The sequence below is a fragment of the Lutjanus erythropterus genome, chromosome 16 (assembly GCF_056507025.1).
Source record: "Lutjanus erythropterus isolate fLutEry1 chromosome 16, fLutEry1.hap2, whole genome shotgun sequence".
NCBI classification, from domain to species: Eukaryota; Metazoa; Chordata; class Actinopteri; order Lutjaniformes; family Lutjanidae; genus Lutjanus; species Lutjanus erythropterus.
Window position 1 is genome coordinate 35006412 of NC_139332.1, and position 24272 is coordinate 35030683.

The 24272-nt window shown below is 39.2% G+C and overlaps 1 protein-coding gene across 1 annotated transcript; it reads left to right on the forward strand.

The window, feature by feature from the left end:
- Positions 1–342: 342 nt before the first annotated feature.
- Positions 343–22005, forward strand: LOC146313518 (uncharacterized). Its single transcript, XM_084739487.1, has 15 exons — positions 343–674; positions 1972–2238; positions 3748–4026; positions 4850–5182; positions 5436–5693; positions 6533–6811; positions 7176–7478; positions 9559–9681; positions 15552–15614; positions 18112–18444; positions 19108–19410; positions 19595–19702; positions 19980–19996; positions 20181–20222; positions 20744–22005. The coding sequence occupies exons 1-15, from the start codon at positions 494–496 to the stop codon at positions 20759–20761; spliced, it is 2907 nt and encodes a 968-aa protein (XP_084595613.1). The 5' UTR covers positions 343–493; the 3' UTR covers positions 20762–22005.
- The last annotated feature ends 2267 nt before the right edge of the window (positions 22006–24272 follow it).

Below are 24272 nucleotides of genomic sequence, written 5' to 3' on the forward strand. Positions count from 1 at the left end.
CATTTTAATCAAAATACACATTATAAAATTATAATTCTTATTTAACTTTGATTTAGAAAGGCTACAGACTTGACATGTTACGGCTGAGACACATCTGCTAGAAATATTATTAAAGAATTTATCAAAAGATAGAAAGTTGACCAGTGCTTGAGCAGTTTTCCTGCCTTTTTTAAACCAGGAAGTGAGACAGACGGAAATAAAATTAATATCCATGATCCCAGAGAAAACAGATAAATACACAGGGAGAGAATAACAAGTTCATTAAAAGTTATATGATATAAATAAAGAAAAATAAGTGAATTAGTGGAGCATTTATTATAAATTAATACATCAAAAATTAATTAAAAATCGAATTTAATAGAAAAATAATACAATATAAAACACCATTTAAAAAAAAGAAAAACCTACAAGTTGTTACACTTCAGGTATCTATCTATCTATCCATGTCCCACATGTGTCTCCCTGTCCTCAGGCTGAATTCTCATTGGCTCAGATGGACGTTGATGTCACCGCCTGTTTTCTGCTCACTTCTCTCTTGATGTCTGATGAGGAAGTATTTTATTTTATGTGTGTCTCAGTCTTCAGTCTGTCAGAGCGTCAGATGAGACAGTTCACCATGAAGACGTGGACTCTTCTGTCTCTCCTGGGAGCGGCTCTGTACGGAGCGACGGCAGGTGAGGGACAATTATTGATTTATTATAAGTCCGCTGATTGTAAAAGAAAAAAATGAGTCCAGTCTGTATATTCTGTACATATGAATTTGAGAGTATTTCTCCAGAAAAGATTATATAAATATATATAAAAAGGTGTTTCTCATGATCTTAAAGTTCACTGTCTGTTGATCTCATTTATTGATCCCTACATTTATATCTCATCATCTATTTCTGCAGAAGGCTGAAATATATTTTGCTTTTCTTTTCTTATCTTTTTAGGACATAATTTCATCAAATCAGCAGCATTAAGATCGATACGGTCTGAACGATCGTAATGCTGCAGAATGACGCAAAACACACAACTTATTACTTATTAACTCATAATTTAGATGTTTTAACTTATTATTTTGTTCAAATTGATTTTTTTTTCATCACAATTCAGACCTTTTAACTCATATATTTGACTTTTTAACCCATCATTCTAACTAATTTTGTACTTTTTTACCTCATAATTTTGATTTATTAACTCATTATTCAGATTGTTTATTTCATATTTTTGTATTTTATCTCATATTAGTGAGTTTTGTTCCCTTTTAGTTGAAAATATGTCATTTGTGTAACAGAGTGCACATGCAGTACATATGTGTAGTGAATTGAAAGTAGTCTCTTATAAATGTTATAACTGTGGTCTCCTCTACATAAAAGATGTTTCTTATTTTTGTGTGAGTTTTCTGTGAGTTTTATCTGAAAGAAACTCAGTTTAAATTTGTAACAGGAAACCTCAGAAAGAAGAAACAAAGTTGTCATTGGTCACAGTTTGTGGTATAAAACAGACCATCAGGGAGGTAATAAAAAGAAACAATGAATATAGAAAATAAAATTAGAATGACCTGCAGTATGTTACTATATTTATTCAGATTTCAAACTGATGAAGAATCCTGAAGAATAAATGACTTGACTAACTGGAAACTAAACTGTTTGTTCACTTCACCTTGACAGACTCAGCATGAGAAATATATATTAAAAAAACACAATCTGCTCTCCGTCACTGAAAGTCAGGTCATGTCCTAAATGTTTGTTGCATTTTATTTCAGAATAAATCCTTATTTTTCGAGACAAATCCAACAGAAATATATGTGAAAGTTTTTAATGATTATAGTTATTCCAGAAAAAAGTTTGGAATATTTTTTTAAATGTACTATTGTATTTATTGACTGCACAACAGAAATTTTTAGGAAGTATTGAGTTTACTGTGTGCAGGAAAATAAGATTGTTCAGTGAAAAAAACTGAAACTGTGACATGAACTTTTTCTTACAGTGACTCACTCTTTGCAGTATTTCTACACTGCGTCCTCTCAAGTCCCAAACTTCCCAGAGTTTGTGATCGTTGGGTTGGTTGACGACGTCCAGATGTTTTACTATGACAGCAACATCAGGAGAGCAGAACCCAAACAGGACTGGATGAGAGGAGCCACAGCAGATGATCCACAGTACTTTGAGAGGAACACTGATGCGGCTGTGACACAACAGCAGGTCTTTAAAACCAACATTGAAATTGCAAAGCAGCGCTTCAACCAAACTGGAGGTCTGTTTATGTTTCAGATTCTACTGATAAAATGTTGTTTAAACACTCAACAGAAGTATTAATGCAACATTTTTTTGTTTCTGCTCCTATTTTCCATGTGATGAAGTAAAATATCTCTTAAGTGTTTTGCTGAGGGTCCCAGGGTCCCCTGAAATTCTGCTCAGGGGTCTTCCTACCTTCCTGTGAACCATGTAAACCCTTTGCTTTTGTCACAGTTTATATGGAAGCATGTTGCTGCCACACAAGAAGAAGAAAAATGGATCAATATCACTTTATAATATAAAGATTTTATTGATAACAAGACATTTTTATGTTACAATAAAATATTTTCATGTTATTACAACATACAAACTTATCACATTATGACAACATTTTGTTGTTACAACAAGATGTTTTTCATGTTTTTATAATATACAAAGTTGTCACATTATGAAAATGTGGTAACACTTTATATTAAGGTGCTTTTAATAAGCATTAGGTAATAGTAATAAGGCCAATATTAAGAACAACATTACATTAATGTGTGTTAATAAAATAAGTGTTAAAAAATAGCATAATAAACATATTTTTACTTTTATACTTTATAAGAAACCTGTTAACAGTACATAGACTGCTTGAGAATGTTAATAAATGCCTTATAAGTTTCTAAAAAGTGTTTATAATAGCATTACAAAGACATGCATTGAGTTTAACCTAAAATGTCCTTGTTAAACCTTTAATGAGCTTTTGTTAATTATGCATTTATTAGCAGTCAACTATGCACTTACTGACAGATAACAACACATTTTGGGCTTACCAGATATAAAGTGTGAACAATTCTTATTAAGGTTAATTAATCCTCTGTTATGCACTTCACAGTTAGCCATGATTTTTTACAATTATTACTATTTTCAGGCTTTTTTCCTCTTCTAAGAACTGCTAATAATTGCATAATAAAGTGTGTGGAAAGCAACAGCAAAAGCTTCATAAAAGTTTAACACTGTCATAATATTAAAGTCAGTTAAACTCAATTAGTGTGTCTGTAATGCTATTATAAACAAATTCAAGAAGTAAGGCTTTTATTAATATTCTTTAACTGTATATAAACTGTTGACAATTTCCTGTAAGTGCTTATAAATGTCTTATAATCTAACAATAAACTTTTTTTTTGCTATTATTGACACATACATAGTCTAATTAACAAATAATTATGGTAATAAGCATCTCATAAAGGCAAAGAAGCTATTATTGGACTGATCCAGTGTCTGCAGGGTCTCAGTTGGTCTAATGTTCATGTCCAGGATCAGGTTTCATCTATCATTATATTATATGATGATGATGATGATGATGACGATGATGATGATGATGATCGGCTGCAGGCGTCTTCCATCGATTCAGTAACAGCAGCAGGTGTAGATCCTCCGTTTTGGCGTCTGTGTCTCTCTGATAAAGATGTGATTTCCACTGATGACAGATGACTGTGTTGTGATCTCACTCAGGTTTAATGCAGTCCCTGTCTCTGTCTCTCAGGTGTCCACAATTTCCAGAACATGTACGGCTGTGAGTGGGACGATGAGACTGGTGAGGTTAATGGTTATGATCAGTTTGGTTACGATGGAGAAGACTTCATCGCATTTGACCTCAGGACAGAGACGTGGATCGCTCCAAAAATGCAGGCTGTCATCACCAAACACAAGTGGGATAATGACAGAGCTTTTACAGCACAGACAAAACATTACCTCACCCAGGTTTGTCCTGAGTGGCTGAAGAAGTATGTGGATTATGGGAGGAGCTCTCTGATGAGAACAGGTAGAGTCACATAACGATCTTCATGTTTCTCATCTGTTTCTGTCAAAAAGCAACATTATTATAAATATCACCAACACACAGAATGAGTGTATATTTACAAAAAACAATAGACTTTATCAGTAGGAACATGAAATATTTTGTCTTTGTACTGTATTCAATAGAATACAAGTAAAAAAGCATTTGCAAATCATTGCTTTCTGTTTTTACTTACATTTTATACAATGTTTGAAGTTACTTCCACTCCTGCTTATCAACACTCTTTCTCTTCATTTTTCCTATTTCTCTCTGCTGCATTTCTGTTTGTCTCAGCTTTTCACATTAGTTATGTTGTTCTGTACAGTTGCATCATCATAAATCTTCTGCAGGTGATGATGTGCAGGTGCGCAAGTGTAGAAAAGCCTCCCAATTGCAAGATCCCAATAAAAGTCTGCTGCCATGGTTAGGTCTGATTTTGGTATGGTGAGTTTCCACACCTGATGCAAACAGTGCAGGGTACACACAAACTGTAGACGAGACCACCTTTCCAAGTGGAGCCACACTAATCAAATGAAATGGACATCCCTGATGTGAAAATCAATCTTTCTAACACTCACTGTTCTCCTCTTTCCTCTCTCTATCTCAACTACCTCATCTCTCTTCATCAGTCTTTTTTTTTTTGCATCATCAGAATCATAAATACTTTATTGATCCTGAGGAGGAAACTGTTGACATTAAATACTGCATATGTGTAATTAAAGCATTTAAAATACATCACAACAAATATGAATTATAATATCAACATAAATCTAACCTGCAAACTGTCTTTCTCTCTGTGTCTCTGCAGATCTTCCCTCAGTGTCTCTCCTCCAGAAGACTCCCTCCTCTCCAGTCAGCTGCCACGCTACAGGTTTCTACCCTGTGAGATCCTCACTGTTCTGGAGGAAAGATGGAGAGGAGATTCATGAGGACGTGGACCACGGAGAGATCCTCCCCAACCATGATGGAACCTTCCAGATGAGTGTTGACCTGAACCTTTCATCAGTCACACCTGAAGACTGGAGGAGGTACGACTGTGTGTTTCAGCTCTCTGGTGTGAAGGACGACATCGTCACCAGACTGGATAAAGACGTGATCAGGACCAACTGGGATAAGACTGAGATTAAAGAAAAAAAGACAGGTGATAAGAAGGAGCAGCTCTCCTCTCATCAGTTGACCACCAGCACATGTTATTCTGAAGATTTATTTTAAGGTGCAGACCTCACAGCACCTCCCTTCCCTCACTGATGCATCTATTTATCTACCCATCTGAAATTAACTTGTACTTGTGGCAACCTTGAGGTTTTGATGTGCGTGGGAACATAATCACTGACTGAAGAAAGTATCAGCTAGAGGCGGACATTACCCAACTCACAGGTGTGTTTGTCCTGCAGGTAAACACTCCCTGACGTACATGCTCACTTCTGCGTATGGACTCAGTGGAGTCCCAGAGCACATGGCTGTTGCAGAGGTTGATGGAGTTCAGGTGGGAGTCTGTGGCAGCAACATACTACAACCACAAGCCAAAACAGACTGGATGGAAAAAATATTTAAAGATGATCCTGGGCACTTAGAGATGTACACTGACTACTGTTCGGTAAACCAGCACCGCTTTGGAGACATCATTAAAAGTCTGATGCAACAACCTGGAGGTATGTTCACTTTTTCTGGTAGAAAGTGTTTCATCCTTGTTAGTTTTGAAGATAAAATATAGTCTTCATTTTTGATTTACAAGCATGTGCATGCACACACACACACACGTACACACAAATATACAAAAAGGAACCTGTCTACTTCCACACTTCATCTATTAACACGGTTGTTCTGGCGTCACTGAACTCATGTGACCTCCCCATTTCCTGTTTTGTCATTAAAGGTCTGGTCACTATAGAAGGATTTATCAAACTCAAGATTAATGGGTCAGTGCGGTGAGTTGCAGTTAAAGCCAGAGTTCTCAGTGTCACAGAGGTGGCTGTCTTAACCTGGTCAGATCACCATGGTAACCTGTGCTGCACACCTAACCTGCTCCAGAGGAGGATATTTTTCCCACAACAGTTTGAGATATAACGGTTGTATTCAGGGTTTTAAGTGCCGCCTTTTCTCTAAATTAATTTGTTCTATATTTTTACCTCTGCAATCAATTCAAATCAGTCAATCAATCAGTCAATCAAAGAAGGAACTGCAACTAAATATAATTTTACAACCTTGTTGTAAGTGATAAATTAATCATTCTTGTGTCCAAACAGGTACTGTTATTAGTTACTGACCCACACTGCTGTGACGTTGTGTATAAAAAGTTTGATGTGCACAGAACACAAGAAGACAAAGACACTTGGTTTACTGCCATCAGCTGGAATTTACAGAACAACTACCATAATGTTTCCACTGGAGATTTAATCTGCATTTTAATTACAGTCTCTGTTCTTCTCTCTCTCTCTCTCTCTCTCTCTCTCTCTCTCTCTCTCTCTCTCTCTCTCTCTCTCTCTCTCAGGTGTCCATGTCTTTCAGAGGATGGATGGCTGCGAGTGGGATGATGGGACTGGAGACGTTGACGGTTTTATGCAGTTTGGTTACAATGGAGAAGACTTCCTATCATTTGACCTGAAGACACTGAGGTGGATCGCTGTGAAACCACAGGCTGAGCAAATCAAACAGAGATGGGATGCTAACAGAACTCAAATAGCATACAATAAAGGTTACCTCAGTCAGGGCTGCCCTGAGTGGCTGAAGAAGTATTTGAACTATGGCAGGAGCTCTCTGCTGAGAACAGGTAGAATCACATGACCTGATGTACTTTGATAGATACAACTATGTTCATATAACCTGCTCAGAGTAAATTACCATTGTATGTTGTATCATCATTACAATCACTCTGACAATAACCTTTTTCCCGTCCATTTTCTGTAGTGATAAGACTTGATTTAGCCCTTATTTCAAGAACTCAAATCTGTCTCTACTGGCTTCTTCCTCTTTCTTTTTCTCTAATTTTTATCTTGATTTCTTATCATTCAATTTCTTCATCCTTCTTTCACCTTGTTTTCCTTGTTTTCCTGTTCGCTGTCCTGTTTTTCTCTCTTTTGTATCCCATTCCCTCCCCCTCCACTGCCTCTCTCTCTCTCTCTCTCTCTCTGCAGAGCGTCCCTCAGTGTCTCTCCTCCAGAAGACTCCCTCCTCTCCAGTCAGCTGCCACGCTACAGGTTTCTACCCTGTGAGATCCTCACTGTTCTGGAGGAAAGATGGAGAGGAGATTCATGAGGACGTGGACCACGGAGAGATCCTCCCCAACCATGATGGAACCTTCCAGATGAGTGTTGACCTGAACCTTTCATCAGTCACACCTGAAGACTGGAGGAGGTACGACTGTGTGTTTCAGCTCTCTGGTGTGAAGGACGACATCGTCACCAGACTGGACAAAGACGTGATCAGGACCAACCAAGGTGACAAGACAGATTTCTTGGGGACGGCTGGAGGTGGGAGATTCTCACTTTGTTTATTTAATCTGATATTCTGTACAAGCATTTTAATTTTGGGGGGCTGATATAACCAGTCGTTAAAAACAAGTTACCTAACTGCAATCTGCAGAGTCCCTCTCAGGCTTTAAGAAAAGACTAAAGACCCCACTCTTTTGGGAAAACCTCTGCTATTGATTGCAAAAAACATCTAAAAGAATGTAAAAAAAAAATTATAAAAAAAATAAATAAATAAAAAATCCAATGCATCCTATCCACCCTATGCTTGGCCTCTTGCATTGCCTGTAGGCTCCTACGTCCAGACTTGAACTTTGCTTCAGGACATTTACTCATGTTGTTCTCTCCTCACTAGATCCTTGCTTGTGTCGTATCAACTCTCAGATGTATGTTGCTTTGGATAAAAGTTTCTGTTAGATGAAAGTGTAAAATTGTGAGTTGTTGCTGGGGGCGGCAGTAGCTCAGTCTGTAAGGACTTGGCTTGGGGCATGGAAGGTACTCGGACTAGAAATTACAGAGCAGACTGGTAGTTGGTAGCTCAACCCAAACACTTCAGCCACCGACTGCTCAGGTCACCTGTTTCTGCTCAGCATCCATCACCTCTCCCAGTAAAATGCATGTGTGTATACAAGCCTATGTGTGTGCAGAATCATTAACAATGTAGAGAAATTCAAATGTTCTGTTTTTTGTTGGGCATTTTTATGACCTGTGTGTGATGGTGAAGTGTGCATTATAGAGGCGGTTCTCCTCATCTTCTGGTTTATATCTTATTTGTATGTGATTTTAATAACTTAAATGGAGTCAGGAGAAAAAATCTTAGACAGACAGACTCAGATATTTATGATGTTAAGTGAATGTTAATCTTATTTGACTTTCTGAGTTTAATTTAGAGACAACTGTCTGCTAATTAAGTCATGATAAATATGTCAATTCAAAAGTTGTGATTTTGTCTTTTGTGGCCACATGTCTGGACAGTTCACTGTGGCTTTTCTTTAACTTAATAAATCCAGTCAACATTCATTAATGAACAGTGAGTTAAGAGCTCTGTTTATGTCTTTGTGTGTTTCATGCAAAGTGCCTCAAGAAATCTTTATTTTTATGTGCATATATTACTTTTCAATAAAATCCCCAACCTTCAAATGTCTGACTTGATTTTCTGTGAGTTAACTTCTATACAACTTAATCTTAGCTATAATCACATAAATTCTTGTTGGCCTGTTATATTAATGATAAGATCATTTTTCTGAGAGAGACAGTTCACCCAAAACTCAAAAATACTTATTTTTCCTCTGGTCTGTAGTACTTTTTATCCATACAGATTTTTTTTGGTGAGTTGCAGAATTTTGGAGAGATCGGCCTTCTGGCTTCTCTCCAATATATTATAATAATATCCAATATATTTCTGCAGTAGAATTTAGCGGAACCAATTTCTACTAGAAAGAAAGTACATGAAACTTCTCACAACAAGGTCTGTGGATTATCTTGAGTAGCTGCATCATAATTTCGGGAAAGAGCGATTGTACCAACTAGTTCGATTTTACTGCAGATAAAGCACACATCTCATCGGCCGCTATCTCCAAAACTCTGCAACTCAAACTAAAGAAATCTACATGGATAAACAGGACTCCAGGTAAGAGGAAAAACAGGACTTTTTTTATTTGAATGTGAACTGTCCCTAAGCTGTATTAACCTGCAGTTTGTTCAACTCTCTCTAAGGCATCACTGGAAAAAAAATGGTTTTTTAATGTGTAAGTTTGTGGCAAATTCCACTTTTGCACCGGCATTAGAAAACCACAGACCAGTAATCCTGACGTCTCATCTGTCCATGTGACACAGAAGAGAAGTGATGTCAACACAAGGCAAATCCTGTCAAAGGCTTTCAGCATTTCAGAGCGAATCTCCACACCTGTAATATTTTGCCTCGAAGGAGTTTCTTTAGAAAAAAAGTGAGAAGAAAACTGAGACCCTGAGAGCGAAGTTACCACACGAGAAATGTACGTATGCATGTATGTATTTTGTCCGAAATGTTGACATTTTTTAACTCCCACAGAATTAACTGCCTCTGGTATCACTGTGGTAAACCAGCAACAACACCGCAGTGGTTTCATTTGCACGCCCTTGTTTGGTTCTGAGCTGCTCTGCCATAAATGTTTGAGATGTCCTGTAAACTGTGGTGAACAGTGACTTCCTGTAGAGGATAACACAACAATCTTTTGACATGTGAAGGTTGCATCAAGGTAACTGTTTAAACGGACTTCCCTAAACTTCACTCTGTCAGTGTTCAAATCAGACTTTTGAGGCTTCTGTTGTTACTCTTGTTGCAGAAACGGCATTAAAAACCCACATCATTGTACAAAGGATACTACATGGGCTCAGGAACACTTTGGAAAACTGTTTTCAGTAAACACAGTTTGTCTCTGCATCTACAAACACAAGTTAAGACTCTACCATGCAAAGAGAAAGACGTATATCAACAACATCCAGAAACGCTGCAGACTTCTCTGGACCCGAGCTCATCTGAGATGGACTGATGCAAAATGGAAAAGAGTGCTGTGGTCTGACGAGTCCACGTTTAGCCCACATTAATTTGTAACATTTTAATAAAATTAATTTGCATGCACTCGTCTGGCATTTAAAGACAGACCCACCAAGGAGGTTGCTGACACATGAGAGCTACAGCTTTATTTTTGGTTTCTGATAAGTCAGGAGTTTCATGAGCCGAACACAAGTGAATGTGATTTCCTGTGATCTGTGGTGAACACATCAGTCTTGCGATAGGAACATACTGCACCTGTTCCTATTACACTGTCTGTTTCCTGTTAAACACCAGTAGGAATAAAAATCCCCCTGACACAAGTCGACATCACTGAACCTAAATTTCATTTATTGCACTTTAAACAATACTTATGGTGCTGCAGGTCGTAATTAAATTAATGAGGCAGTGATTAGAAAATATAACTCTCAAAAGCACATAATATAGTGGAACTGCTCCAACCCAAAAATATTCCATGTCTACAGTATATCACCTTCATTACACAAAGCAAATGAGTATAATAGACTGAAGGAATTAAAATAAACTACGATGTAACTGATGATTAACTCAGGATATTTCATGGATTTGCTCCTGAAGGACCAGAGGAGTGTTCCATCAAGGCTGACAATGAAATCTAAGTGAAATGAATTAAGTGCAAGTTAAAATCTAGCAGTTCCACTGACACAGTTCAGCCTGGTGTCGACAAAGATAACTCAAACTGGGCTTAAACAAACCTACATTATACTACATAATCTCTTGTGTGTGTTTGATTTACGGGCGTCTTCTGCTCATTGGCACTGAAAGTCGTGTTTGGCATTTTAATTTAATTTGAACAAAATGAGTGAATGAGTTGGCTAACTATAAAAACTATAAATGTTGTGCTTTTAAATAAACAGGGTCACTTCATGTCAAATAACCTGTTGGCTTTTGAAGTTGTGAAGAGTTTTATTATTATTAGGCAGTAGGAGCTGTCTTTTGTGGTTTTGTTCCCACCCAGAGGAAATTCTTACCACACAGATAAATTAAGCTCGACAGTAGTTTGCCACAGAGCAGAATAGTTACCATGGTTACTGAGCAGGGATTCCTATTTTGTTTTGTTTGTTTTTTTGTTGTTTGTTTTGTTTCATTTGTTTTGTTTTTTTCTGTTTTATTTTTCTTCCCTGTTTTGTTTTGTTCCTTTTCTTTTCTTTTGAGAAAACTGTGAACCTTGCAATTCATGTTTGTGTTTTCAGATTTATTGTTATTGTTTTTCTGTCAAAGCGTGAGTGCTAAAGGAGCTTACTCACTTTCAAGGTAAAAAAAACATGCAGCAAATTAGATTTAGATTTACTTCAAATAAGGAGAGCTCAAGTCGACGTGAGGGTGTGTTTCAGTAACTGTCCACTAGAGGGCTTCAGCTGGTCACTTTTTATTCAGGCAGGTTTGTTCTTGAGATGAGGAATCTGTTCAGATGAGATAAATAATAGTTTTCCCTTTAAACCTCTGAGAACATCAGGTGTTATTACACACAATATGCACATGATTAATACAAATCTATAATACTTTAGTTCAAAGGTGATGTGTTCATTTAGCTGTTATTGTGCAATATGTTACTGTAAAATAATTCATTAATGCATAGTCAAAAAAAATCCACAAAAATATTTTGTAACACTCTGATTTCCAGATCCCATAATTTTATGGTAAATAGGTGGTAATTTTCAAATAATATATATGAAAACCTCATAAGTTACCTTTAAATTACCTCCCAAAATTCGTGACTAATTATGTGATAATTAGGACCAATTTTCATGTAGTTGGTGGCGATTACAATTTCAAGTTTATCTTAATTTACCTGCAAATTACTCCCAAATTTAATGTTAAGAATGTGATGATTCACAAGTGTCGTTGTCATGCATGTATTAGTGGTACTTGCTTATTATCACCTTTCGACAATGACGTCTGATGTAAAATTGGGGTTAATTTCAAAGAAAGTTCAGTGATATGAGATGATAATCACCACCTGGGGGTAAATTCAGAGAAATTTCAAATGTGTTGCTTGATAATTGCCATCCACTGCATGGAAACTATATTTGCAAATTATCACATAATTAACTATGAAATTTGTGGGTAATTTCTAAGAAATGTTAATCACATTACTTGTTAATTGCCACCTATTTACTATGAAATTATGGGATATTGAATTTTAAGAGTTAACAAATAATTTGCTGACATGAAATAATAATGTACTAGTTTGATGTAGTTTAACTTCATGAGTGATATTTATGCAACATGAGTCACAGTGTGATGTGTATGGAGAATATTTTTTAAATCTATTCTTACACTTATACTTCTATCACATTAATATCTTGTTTTGGGTGGAATTGTTCTCATACTCATTTTGTCTTTCTCATGTAAATCAACACATTTCTCTGTTGTTCTCCTCTGCTCTTATTATGCTAATTAACTTTCTAATCAGACTGCGGTGCTGTGCAGTGGTGCAGTGGTGCAGTGGTTAGCACTGCCTCCTCACAGCCACACCTGAGTTCGACCCCCCGGCTCGCTGGGGCGGGACCTTTCTGAACGGAGTTTGCATGTTCTCCCCGTGTCTGCGTGGGTTCTCTCCGGGTTCTCCGGCTTCCTCCCACAGTCCAAAGATATGCATACTAGGTTAATTGGTGACTGTCCCCACATGCCCGTGAATGTGAGTGGGAGTAGTTGTCTGTCTTTGTGTCTCAGCCCTGCGATGAACTGGCGACTTGTCCAGGGGGAACCCCGCCTCTCGCCCAGTGTCAGCTGGGATAGACTCCAGCAGCCCGCGACCCTTCCGGAATAAGCGGTTACAGAAAATGGATGAATGAATCAAACTGAATGAAGTTCTGTCCGAAGCTGACGGATGTCATCAGTCACGCGACTCTGACGAGCTCACAGATGTCACCGCCCATCAAAAGAGAAAGGGCCGCTTCATGCTCCGTTAGGAAAAGGCGTTAACCAGAAAGCTCAGTTGTTTATCAAGATGAGAAAGTTATTTCTGTTCCTTTTCTTCTGTCCCGTGTCATCAGCAGGTAAATTCACAGTTTAAATCTTTATGCTCTTTGCATTTTGCTCCTGAAGCTCGAGATACAGTAACAGTACAGTTTTACTTTTACCTCGACTTGATAAAAGCGTGTTTTATCTTAATTATACTGAATGCATAATATTTATAATGAGTGTGATGATGATGTGTATTTATACAGAGTGTATAAATATTGTTTGTCTTTCAGTGAAACACTCCTTGAAGTATTTCATAACTGCATCTTCTGGAATCCCAAACATCCCAGAGTTTATGGGAGTTTCAGAGGTCGATGGAGTTCTGGTGGGTTACTGCAACATCAACAAAACCACAGTGGAACCAAAACAGGACTGGATGAAGAAATTATTAGAAGGAGATCCTCTGCAATTGGAGTGGTACAATCGAGAATGTTTTGAGAATCAAGCACCCTTCTTCAAAGCCACAATTTATAATCTGAAGCAGGGCTTCAACCAAAGTGGTGGTAAAGCGTGTGTGTGTGTGTGTGTGTGTGTGTGTGTGTGTGTGTGTGTGTGTGTGTGTGTGTGTGTGTGTTAGAGGCAGATCTACGGGTGGGCCTGGATGTGCTCTGGCCCTCCCAGCTTGACAGCTTGTCAACCCAATCAGATTCATGAACAAAAATAAATAAATACAAATATAATATTATGATAAAAAAAAACATGCTTTAAATGTTTAATTGCCTGGTATAATTTTAGAATTTAAGACATGTGGTTATTAAAAGTTATATTTAGAACTGAACTTTTGCCACACAGAAGTTTGTAACTGTGGCTAATCAGATAACTTTGAGCCATCTTTGACAGTGGACTGTCACCATCGACATCTAAAGACCCAATCGAGACACCATCTGATTTATAATCCTCGGATCATCCCCAGCTACTGTCATAGGTGGGAAATTGCACTCATTCAGTGTCCACTGGTATTAGAAGTACAAATGAACTGAACAGAGCCGAGAACAGGATGCAGTGTTTCGTAAAGCTTGTAGACGTTTTCCAGAGATGCACACAGGGTCTACTTTTATAACAGATGGCTAAAAAAAATGGAAATGTGTGGAGCAAAACCGAGAGCATGTTAAAGTTGTGCTGGACATCGCTATGCTGCGTGCCATGCTGGAAATCCCACTCAGAGCTCAGAGCTCAGGTCAAAATATACACCAGAAATTAAAAGTAGGCTCAAGGAGCTGCCATGAAATGCCACACTGATGAGCCATGCTTTGATGCAATTGAAGTTCCTGTAGTTCTGAATTGTGACATATTCAATTTGTCTGATATTTCAGTATCCATGTTGCACCCAAGACTTGTCGAAAACTCCATGAGGTATAGTATCCTGACAGTCAGGACTGCGCTGTGCACGGCACTGTCCAAGGTACTGATGCTGCACTCGCAGCAGAGAGGATGCACAGGATGCGTGGCTTTGCACACGACTGCAGCAGTGTCTGTGTGTTAGAGAGGAACACACAAGTTCTGGTCCTGGAAGTTATTACTAACTCTCTGACTGCTGTGGGTTGACTGCATCACTGGTAGCTACTCTCATAACAGGGGTTATGTGTGGATATATTATTATTTCCTCTTTTATGTGTCGATAGTGATTCAGCTGATAAGCATATTGATATGTTTGTGGTATTCTGACTTGAGCACTAGGCATGCTAAATTTGCTATGTTCTACCAGATTTGACCCCCATATCATTTTTATACACATCTAAGCTTCAAAATGAATCAGGCCCATCCAGATTTCTCCAGGCCCACCCATTAGCCACGTTCTGTGTCCGCCATTGGTGTGTGTGTGTGTGTGTGTGTGTGCACCATCATCACCCATGTGTTGTTGCAAAAAAAATCACACACCACCGAAGTGTACAGTAATGTTATGTTTCATGATCATAAAAAGTTTTCATATCAAGTTGGCGCATCTGTTTATATTCACACACTCTCTCCCTCCCTCGCCTCGGTAGATTTTTTTAAATCTGCTTTCAGGTCAAGGATCAAGGATATTTATTGTCATTTTCACTGTGCATTTACATACACAAGAGAACAAAATTTCGTTTCTCGATCAGTGACAATAGAAACATTTAATAAAATCGTAAACATCATAATAAAATATAAGCATCATAATAAACTAATAAATAGGAATAAAATCAGATAAAAACAGTCCATTCTCTCAAAGTGCATTTAGTCTCTTGACTTGCCAGGTGATTCGCTGTCGAGGGTGAGTGTGGGTGTGTATGTGGAGATGGGGGACAGTCCATTAATAAGTCTTACGGCCTGGGGAAAGAAGCTATTCAGCTTCCTCTTAGTCTTGCAGCTGATGCTGCTGTATCTCCTCCCTGATGGCAAAAAGGAGAAGATGTTGATGGAGGTGGCTCTACTGATGCAGCGCTGCTGGTACAGCTCCATCAGGCAGGGGACTGGGGCACCAATGATTTTGCTGGCTGTCTTGACCAGTCTGTTAAGTTGCTTTTTGTCTTTTGCAGCACCCGAACCAGGTGGTGAAGCCATAGGTCAGGATGCTTTCAGCGGTGCCCCTGTAGAAGGTGGTGAGGTGTGTGGTGGGGAGGCCTGTTTTCCTGAGTCTGCGGAGGGAGTGGAGTCGCTGCTGAGCTTTTTTGAGGACTGCTGAGGTGTTAGTGGTTGAAGTGAGGTCATCATCAGTGTGAACCCCCAGATACTTCACACTGCTGACCTTCTTCACAGCAGTACCATCGATGAATAGTGGTTCATGATCCTGTTTGCCAGCCCTCCTGAAATCAATAACAACCTCACTGGTCTTGTCCACATTGAGGAAGAGGTTGTGGGAACCACACCATGAACTCAGCTTTTTCACTTCCTCCCTGTATGCAGACTCGCTGTTGTCCTTAATGAGGCCCACCACCATCGTGTCATAGTGTGTAGTGTAGTTGCTGCAGAATCTGACAGCGCAGTCAGAGGTGAGCAGGCTGAAGAGCAAAGGGGTCAGGACGCAGCCCTGCGGAGAGCCTGTACTCACTGTGATGGTCTTTGATGTGCAGCTGCCCACCCTGACTGCCTGCTGTCGCTGAGTCAAAAAGTCAAAAAGACCCAGTTGCAGATGCCGTTGTCCACTTTTAGCAGCTGCAGCTTTTCCATCAGCTGCTGTGGGATGATGGTGTTGAATGCACTACTCAAGTCTAAGAACAGGAGCCTGGCGTAGGTGTTCTTCTTCTCAAGATGAGACAGCGTGAGGTGGAGCACGGTGGAAATTGCATCTTCTGTGGATCTATTTCTTCTGTAAGCGAATTGTAGCGGGTGACCAGGCGTTCAGAATTTCATCACTATAGGCATGAGGGCTACAGGGCGGAAATCAGAGAGGCCAGTGAGATTTGTTTTTTTGGGGGGGGGACAGGAACGATGGGCACCACAGCCTGTCGGAGCAAGATGTTAAAGATGTCTGTGAAATCATCCTTCAGCTGCTCAGCACAGTTTTTCAGAACGCGTCCAGGGATGTTGTCCGGCCCTGCAGCCTTGCGTGGGTTGACGCTAGCCAGGGCCTTCTGTACTCCAGCTGTGGTGAGCTGTAATGTTTGGTCGTTCAGTGCTGGCGGTGGTGTCTGTGCATGCGCTGTGTTTTTGGCCTCAAAACATGCATAGAAGGTGTTCAGTTCATCTGGAAACAAGGGGTCAGAATGACACATCTGCAGGGGGGTGTTTTATAGTCGGTGATGGAATGAAATCCCTGCCACAAGCGACGTGAGTCTTTAGCTTCAGTGAATTGGCTGTTCAGTGTGTGCATACTGCCGTTTTGCCCCTTTAATTCCCTGGGCCAGTTTGCTTCTTGCGAGTGCGTATGCTGCAGAGTCTCCAGCTCTGAATGCCTCGTCTCGTGCTTTGAGCAATGAGCGCACTTCCCCCGTCAGCCATGGCTTCTGATTAGCACGCCAGAACGATGGTTTTGACCCCAGTTACATCCTCAGTACACTTATTGATGTAGCTGATGACCGAATCTGTGTACTCCTGTAAATCTGTCTTCCCATCATGTGTTGCTGCCTCTCTGAAGATGTCCCAGTGTGTGGTGTCAAATCAGTCCTGTAGTGCTGCAGTTGCTTCCTGTGGCCACATTCTGACCTTGTCAGAAGTTACCAATATGGGGGAGAGGCTCCGCTTTGTAAGAGTTTTTAATGTTTAAGTCCAGAGTGTTGTTTCCTCTGGTTGCAACATTTACATGTTGGTAGAATTTAGGCAGAACAGATGTGAGACTTGCCTGGTTGAAGTCGCCAGCTGCTATGAAGAAAGCATCTGGGTGTTCTTGCTGCTTCTCGCTGATGTTGTTGTAGAGCTCCGACATAGCTTCCTCCACATTAGCACTCGGTGGTACATAGACGGCTGTTATGGAGACAGCCGACAGCTCCCGCGGCAGGTAGAAGGGTCGACACTTCACAGTCAGTACCTCTATATGTTGTGAGAAGCGAGTGGAAACGGAGACGGAATCCTGACACCACAACCTGTTGATGTAAACAGCCAGGCCACCTCTTCTCCGCTTGCCGGTTAGCTCAGCTGATCTGCTAAAGCTCAATCAGCACTCGCTCCTCACGTCCATACCTTTTTTATTCCATTTAACTCTCCCCAAACACGAACTGCAGCTGCAGATAAAAAAGCCCTAGTCCTCATTTGATAATCCAAAATCGAAACAAGTTCGGAGTGCGAGCATCAAGTCAGTTTGACCCACGTGAAGTTGCTTTCAGTGCGCGTTCTGACATTCAGAGCAATGGGTGTACTTTAAAAGGCGAGCGTCAGACACTTTTACTGTGTTTTGTCTTTGGATAGACCTCCATCTGTTGGTCAAAATAACATTTCATTAAAACAGACATGTTAAAAGGTTGCTAGGTGCATTATTATGATTAATTATCACATGGCTTTGTTAAATACCCAATTCTGATTGGTCAAGTACAGCACTCTAAGGTCTGTTATTTCTGTATGACCGACTGTTGCTGTGGACAAGAAAAGCAGAGCATCACACAATGTTCCATTTTTAAGACCTTTCTACTGAAGATTTCATCTGTACATCATTGATAACAACAGTCTCTCTCTCTCTCTCTCTCTCTCTCTCTCTCTCTCTCGCTCTCGCTCTCTCAGATGTCCACATTTTACAGGAGATAGCTGGCTGTGAGTGGGATGAAGAGACTGGAGAGGTTAACAGTTTTGATCATTTTGGTTATGATGGAGAAGACTTCATATCATTGGATCTGAAGACATTGACATGGACCGCTCTGAAACCACAGGCTGAACAAATCAAACAGATATGGGATGCTGAGAAAGCTGAAATAAAATACACTGAGATTCTCCTCATTCAGACTTGTCCTGAGTGGCTGAAGAAGTATGTGGACTTTGGCAACAGCTCTCTGCAGAGAACAGGTAGAGTCACATGACCTGATGTTGTTTTATGACACAACAATGTTCATATAAGCTGCTCAGACTGAACTGTCATTGTATCATCACTCCAATCAGTCTGACATCACCTTCTTTTCAGCTGTTTTCTGTGGTGGCAAGATTTGATTTAGGCCGAACCAATCAGTAGTGACTGATATTTTTGGATTTTCTGACATTATGTTCCATCAAAGTTTATGAGTTACAAGTTATGGGGATGGTGTGAGTTGCAGAGATTTGGAGATATCAGCTGTGGAGATGTCTGTCTTCTCTCTAATATAGGGGCTTGTGGTGCTCAAAGAGCCAGAAAAATGTAATGTCTTCTTCCAAGTAGAAAGAGTGTAGTTGCAGTAGATTCTACTGCAGAGCGACATTACTCTGTTTGTCTCCAGTTTTTACTTTGTTTACCTCCAGCTAACACTGTGACATGATCATGACATCGACCCAAAAAAGGTCTATAGAAATCGTTGTACTGAACATTGACACTGATGAACTACTTTGCTGTGAAGCATAAAAACAGGCTGATCTTTCTTCTCTGACTGCAGTGAGTTTGTTTAGTGGTGGTGTAGTTCCCTTCACTGTCTATAGACACACAGTGTGGATGTTGTGTAGCAAATGTCTTATTATGTAGTGCCCTCTGTGTCTCTGCAGAGCGTCCCTCAGTGTCTCTCCTCCAGAAGACTCCCTCCTCTCCAGTCAGCTGCCACGCTACAGGTTTCTACCCTGACAGATCCTCACTGTTCTGGAGGAAAGATGGAGAGGAGATTCATGAGGACGTGGACCACGGAGAGATCCTCCCCAACCATGATGGAACCTTCCAGATGAGTGTTGACCTGAACCTTTCATCAGTCACACCTGAAGACTGGAGGAGGTACGACTGTGTGTTTCAGCTCTCTGGTGTGAAGGACGACATCGTCACCAGACTGGACAAAGACATGATCAGGACCAACTGGGGTAAGACTGGTATCAGTTTTTGTTTTGTGTCCAAGACACACAAAGGACATTATGTATGGTCACAAAATCTGACGGTGCACCAGTGAGTCTTTGCACAGCGTTTGTGAACCACTGCTGTAAAGCAAACATCTTCATGTCCTTCCAGTGGTGGAGACAAAGTGTGAATGTTGTGTTTTGGTTCCAGTTCCTCCTTCAGAGTCTCCTGTTGGTGCTGTTGTTGGAGTTGTTGTAGGACTGCTGCTGCTGACACTCTGCATCACTGGACTTTTCATCTGGAGAAGAAACAATAATGGTGAGTGAAGACATTTTTACTCCACTGTTGGATTTAACCTGCAGCTTCAACTCAATGATAATATGTCAAAAATATATTTGTCCTGAAAGGAAACAAAGTTTTAAAAATCAAAGTGTGAGCTGGCTGATGTTCAGTAACTTCACTGACATGATAACACAGTAGAGGTCAACAGATGTTCTATATATACTGAGTTAGAGGAACAAAACATGTTTTCTTTCTGTCCTTTCATAAATTCTGATTTCACTTTTAATACTGTAATCTCTCATCTGTATTTCAGGATTCAGATGTGCAACAGTAAGTTTGATTTTATGAAAAATAAAATATATTTATTTTATTTTTCTATTATCAAGACTTTAATGTGACTGGTATTATTTTCCTGTGAGCATTAGTAACCAATCATTCACATCCAGTCCTGTCCTATATATATATATATATATTTATATCATTTCAATCATTTCACTTCATTTTCTACTTCTAGCGTCAGAGTCGTCGTCATCGGGCAGAAAATCGTCTCCCACTAGTGAGTATATGTTTGTTTCAACAGCTTGTTTTTACTCCCGACTCCCCAGAAACCATCATAATGTCTCCGTCCCTCTCCTGTGTAGAGTCAGTGAACATGGATCATCAAGCTGCATTTTTCTGTTGATGTCAGTAAGAAAACAGTGTTGGGTTAAATAAAAACTGAAATGAAACTGGAAACTCTTAATGCCATCAGGGACCAGATGGCAGAGAATTACAGAGAATTACTTGACACTCAGTGTTGATAGGACGGAGGTTTTGGTTGTTGCTCCAGAAAAGGTTGCCCCCATGATCTTACTAAATATAGGTTCCTCAGCTGTCCACATCTGTCTGCATAATTTAGGGGTAATATTTGATCAATACACACCATTTGACACCATGTTAAAGCAGATAACCAGAAGTAATATTGGTAAACTGAGATCTGTAGTTGTAGTTGTGTGTGTATATAATAATGTCCAGTATGAACTCTAATAAATACTTCATCAGTTATTCAGCTTTTCATTTATTAATCTGTCTTGACAGGTTCCTCATGAAGATTAGAAGAAGGACTCCAATGACGTTACTGTGGCATCAAAACTGTTATTCCTTCATGAGAGACACTTGGTTCTGATTTTCTTTTTTTTTCTGGAAGTGTAGAAAGACAAAACTTCAACTGCACTATGAAATCTACAGAGATAGACTGAGTGAATATAATTGTCATGGTAAATATATGGACAACAAAACAGACTTAATGGACCATGTAGAAGACTGCTGCCCCCTACTGTCAAAAATCTGTAATTTGACATGTGTCACATTGGGTGTTAATGGTAAATTTATTCCTCATTTGAAAAGAAATCAGCCTGACAGTCTTTTTTTTATTTTGGTAACAAAGATTTATCTTTTTATTTGCATTTCCACCAAATCATATCTTTACTTGTTAGGTTTAACAGTAAAATCATTTTCTCAGATTTGTTTTACAACACAAACTTTTCTAACTGAATAAAAATAAATAATAATAAAATAAATGAGGCTGCCACATATTGGAGGGCTTCTCAACAAGTTAATGTATCTGTAGAAAACTGAGCAACAGACATATGTAGTAAACTTGATAAAACGCATATCTCAGAAGAGTGTAGGAACAAAAATTATTTATGCTCAGCACCATGTTTGCACCATTGTTATCACCATGTGTAGCAGTTTAACAGGCCAACTGGAAACATCTGAAACAATTTCTTTCCTCAGTGAACCAAAGATGCACAGTGCATTTCTCACAGAGGCTGGTGGTTGCATTGATTTTGCAGAATTTGCAATGACCACGCTTGTCACATTTCACAGGCCATTGTGCAACCTGGTTCGCACAAACATCATTTGAAACTCCAACATGAACTCTGTTGGGTGGTGGTGGAGTTGTGGTGTTGAGTGATGGGCGGCCCCTTTGCGAATTGTCTGTGGTTGAATGTGCACTCAGGGGCTTCTTTCTCCAAGACAACTGTTTTTTTTTTTTCTTGGGAAGTTGTATTTTTTGGGCAGTTGTAAATTAAATGTATTTATTACACAGTTTTGTTAAATACTAGACTCTAAATGATCAATTACAGTATTCTAAAGTCTGTTTTTTTTCTGAATCACAGACTGTTGCTATGGATACAGTTCTGATCATAGACTCTGGAGGAGCAATGGAGTCATTTTTAAATCAATAAAATCATTTTTAAATAAATATTCTGTGTTAAATTATTATCCTTGTCAGTGGGATAATGTACAGTGAGCAGGTCATTGTGGAGAAATAAACCCCTCCGTTGTGCAATTGTGTGATTTTTTAAAAATCTCATTAATGTTACTGTTGATTTCATAGTTATGACTGTTTATGTATCTATGTATTTATCTCATAATTTCTACTTTTTATCTCATAATTATGATTTACCATGGGGATATCCTTTTTTCTTTCACTGGATGAAATGGGCTTCTGGGTTGACTTCACCATCCTGGGGCAAAAATCCTCCCTGTACCGTGGGTGTGTCACTGACTGACAAATGAAGGATTGATTCAGTTCAGTTTGTTCACCTCAGAGTTTCTCTCCACAACAGAAACCCTCCCTCTGTTCTCCATGAAAACAGCTGAGCTCTCTGGGTTCTCCACCAGCTGATTAAAACAAGCAGGCTAACAAGGCCTTATGTTTTTTTCTTTTTTTTCTTTTTCTGAGCCTCTCCTGTGAAATCCAAAGAGTTTCACACTCCAGCTGCTTCAGCTGAGAGGAAGTTTTGACCAGATGTTGTAGACTGAAATGTAACGTAGCAGCGCCCTCTAGAGGAAGATGTTGTTAATCCTGAGCAGCTCAACATGCTACAAACTGCCTGAGAGGTTCTCATGATGAATTGTGGGTGATGTTATGTAACATTGGACATAAAATTTTAAAATGATGAAGGTTTTAACAATATTGATGATTAATGATGAGAATGAGTTGTTGCAGCAGTCTGCTGTATGTATGAGACCAGGGTCAGGATGAAAGTCAGTTAACATCAGGGTTTGCAGGGTCACTTTAAAAATGTATTCCAACACAGTCACTAAATACTTAATAAACAACGTAGTCAGTGACATAATCCAGGTCAAGGGACATAATTCCAGAGTACTGGAACCGGACAGAGGGTGGTGGTGACTGTACTCCTGGCATTCGGCCTTGGCCTTTATGTGAAGTTATCAAGCCTCACAGAAACAATGTAGACATAAGGTTGGGTTATACTGCAGAGTATCTGCTGTTTGCTTCAGTAAGTGAAGGATTTAAACTCTGTGAAAAGGAAAAAGGGAGTTTTTCTTCTAAACATGTTCTACATGTTAGAACATAGTTGCTGAAAATGTGAAAACACTGAGAACTACGCAGGACTGAACTGTAGAGTTAGACTATTAACACTAGAACAACCAAGGTGTTCATTTTCACCTGTTTACTTCCTTTTTAAGAAGTATGAATAAACATGAAGAATGACAGACAGATTATTATAATTTACAAATGTTCACACAAACAGGTGAAAATCAACAGGACCAAACTAACATCAGGCTCAGACATGTATTTAAAAAAAGCAAAAACAGAAACAACCAAACATTGTACACAGAGAAAATATAACCTGCCAGGTGGATAGAAGTGATTTAGTCAGTTCTCAGGAATTGGACTCTGTCCATCTGTAAGTCGAATCAGCCAATCACTTCTGAATTGAAGAGGGAGGATGACCTTCTTTCAGAAGAGGTCTTTTGGTGACAGTCATCCCCAACATCAGAGATTGTTCTGTGGCTGTAGGGAAGCTCTCAGGTGACTGTGAACAAAGATCACAAGACCAGCTTCTAGTTCTACTCTCTCCACCTGAAATAACTTCAGCTCTCCTATAAAGAAAGGCATAAAATCCCCCAAAATAAAAAGAAAGTTCAAAGCCTGATTCTCCCTCCTAAGCTTTCTCTAATCTTCACAGTGAAGCTGCAGTACAACCATCGAACAAACACACAAACTTATAAGACGTCTGGAGTCAGGAGGGTTTTTTAAAGCCACTGAAAACTTGACTTCAAATAGTAAAAATGCAAACAAAGTTTAGTTTCTCATTAAGCATCCACAAAGATCTGAATGAAAATAAACGTCCACAAACAGCTCATGAACTATCATCCTGCAATGAAACGTGTCTGTGGAAACAGGTTTTTTTTTAGCATGAATCTGAATGAAAATACTTTCATATTAATTGCATGAATTGTATTCCTCCCTGTTGTTTCATTTAAATAATTAATAGATCGATCGAGATATATATATATATATATATATATATATATATATATATATATATATATACATATATTTATATTTATATAAAACAATTCGCAGACAGAAAGAAAGACTGAATCGATGTGAAATCGTGTCCACAAGAAGATTACTTTTATTCTGAAATCTGTTCTTGCGCACCCTTACCGTAATACCTAGTGCATAGGTGTGAGTGGATGCTGGTTTAACTGCAGTCCCATCTCGCTCCGTCAAGAAAAGACACCGAACAGACCGCAGCTGATTCAGTTCAGTCTTTTATCAGCACGTCTTTATCAAAACAAG

Excerpts from the sequence above, each read along its gene's own strand:
- LOC146313518 (XM_084739487.1), top strand. The coding sequence starts at position 494 with ATGGACGTTGATGTCACCGCCTGTTTTCTGCTCACTTCTCTCTTGATG. Across the intron at positions 6,812-7,175 it reads GAGCTCTCTGCTGAGAACAG|AGCGTCCCTCAGTGTCTCTC; the intron begins GTAGAATCACAT and ends CTCTCTCTGCAG. Across the intron at positions 18,445-19,107 it reads CAGCTCTCTGCAGAGAACAG|AGCGTCCCTCAGTGTCTCTC; the intron begins GTAGAGTCACAT and ends GTGTCTCTGCAG.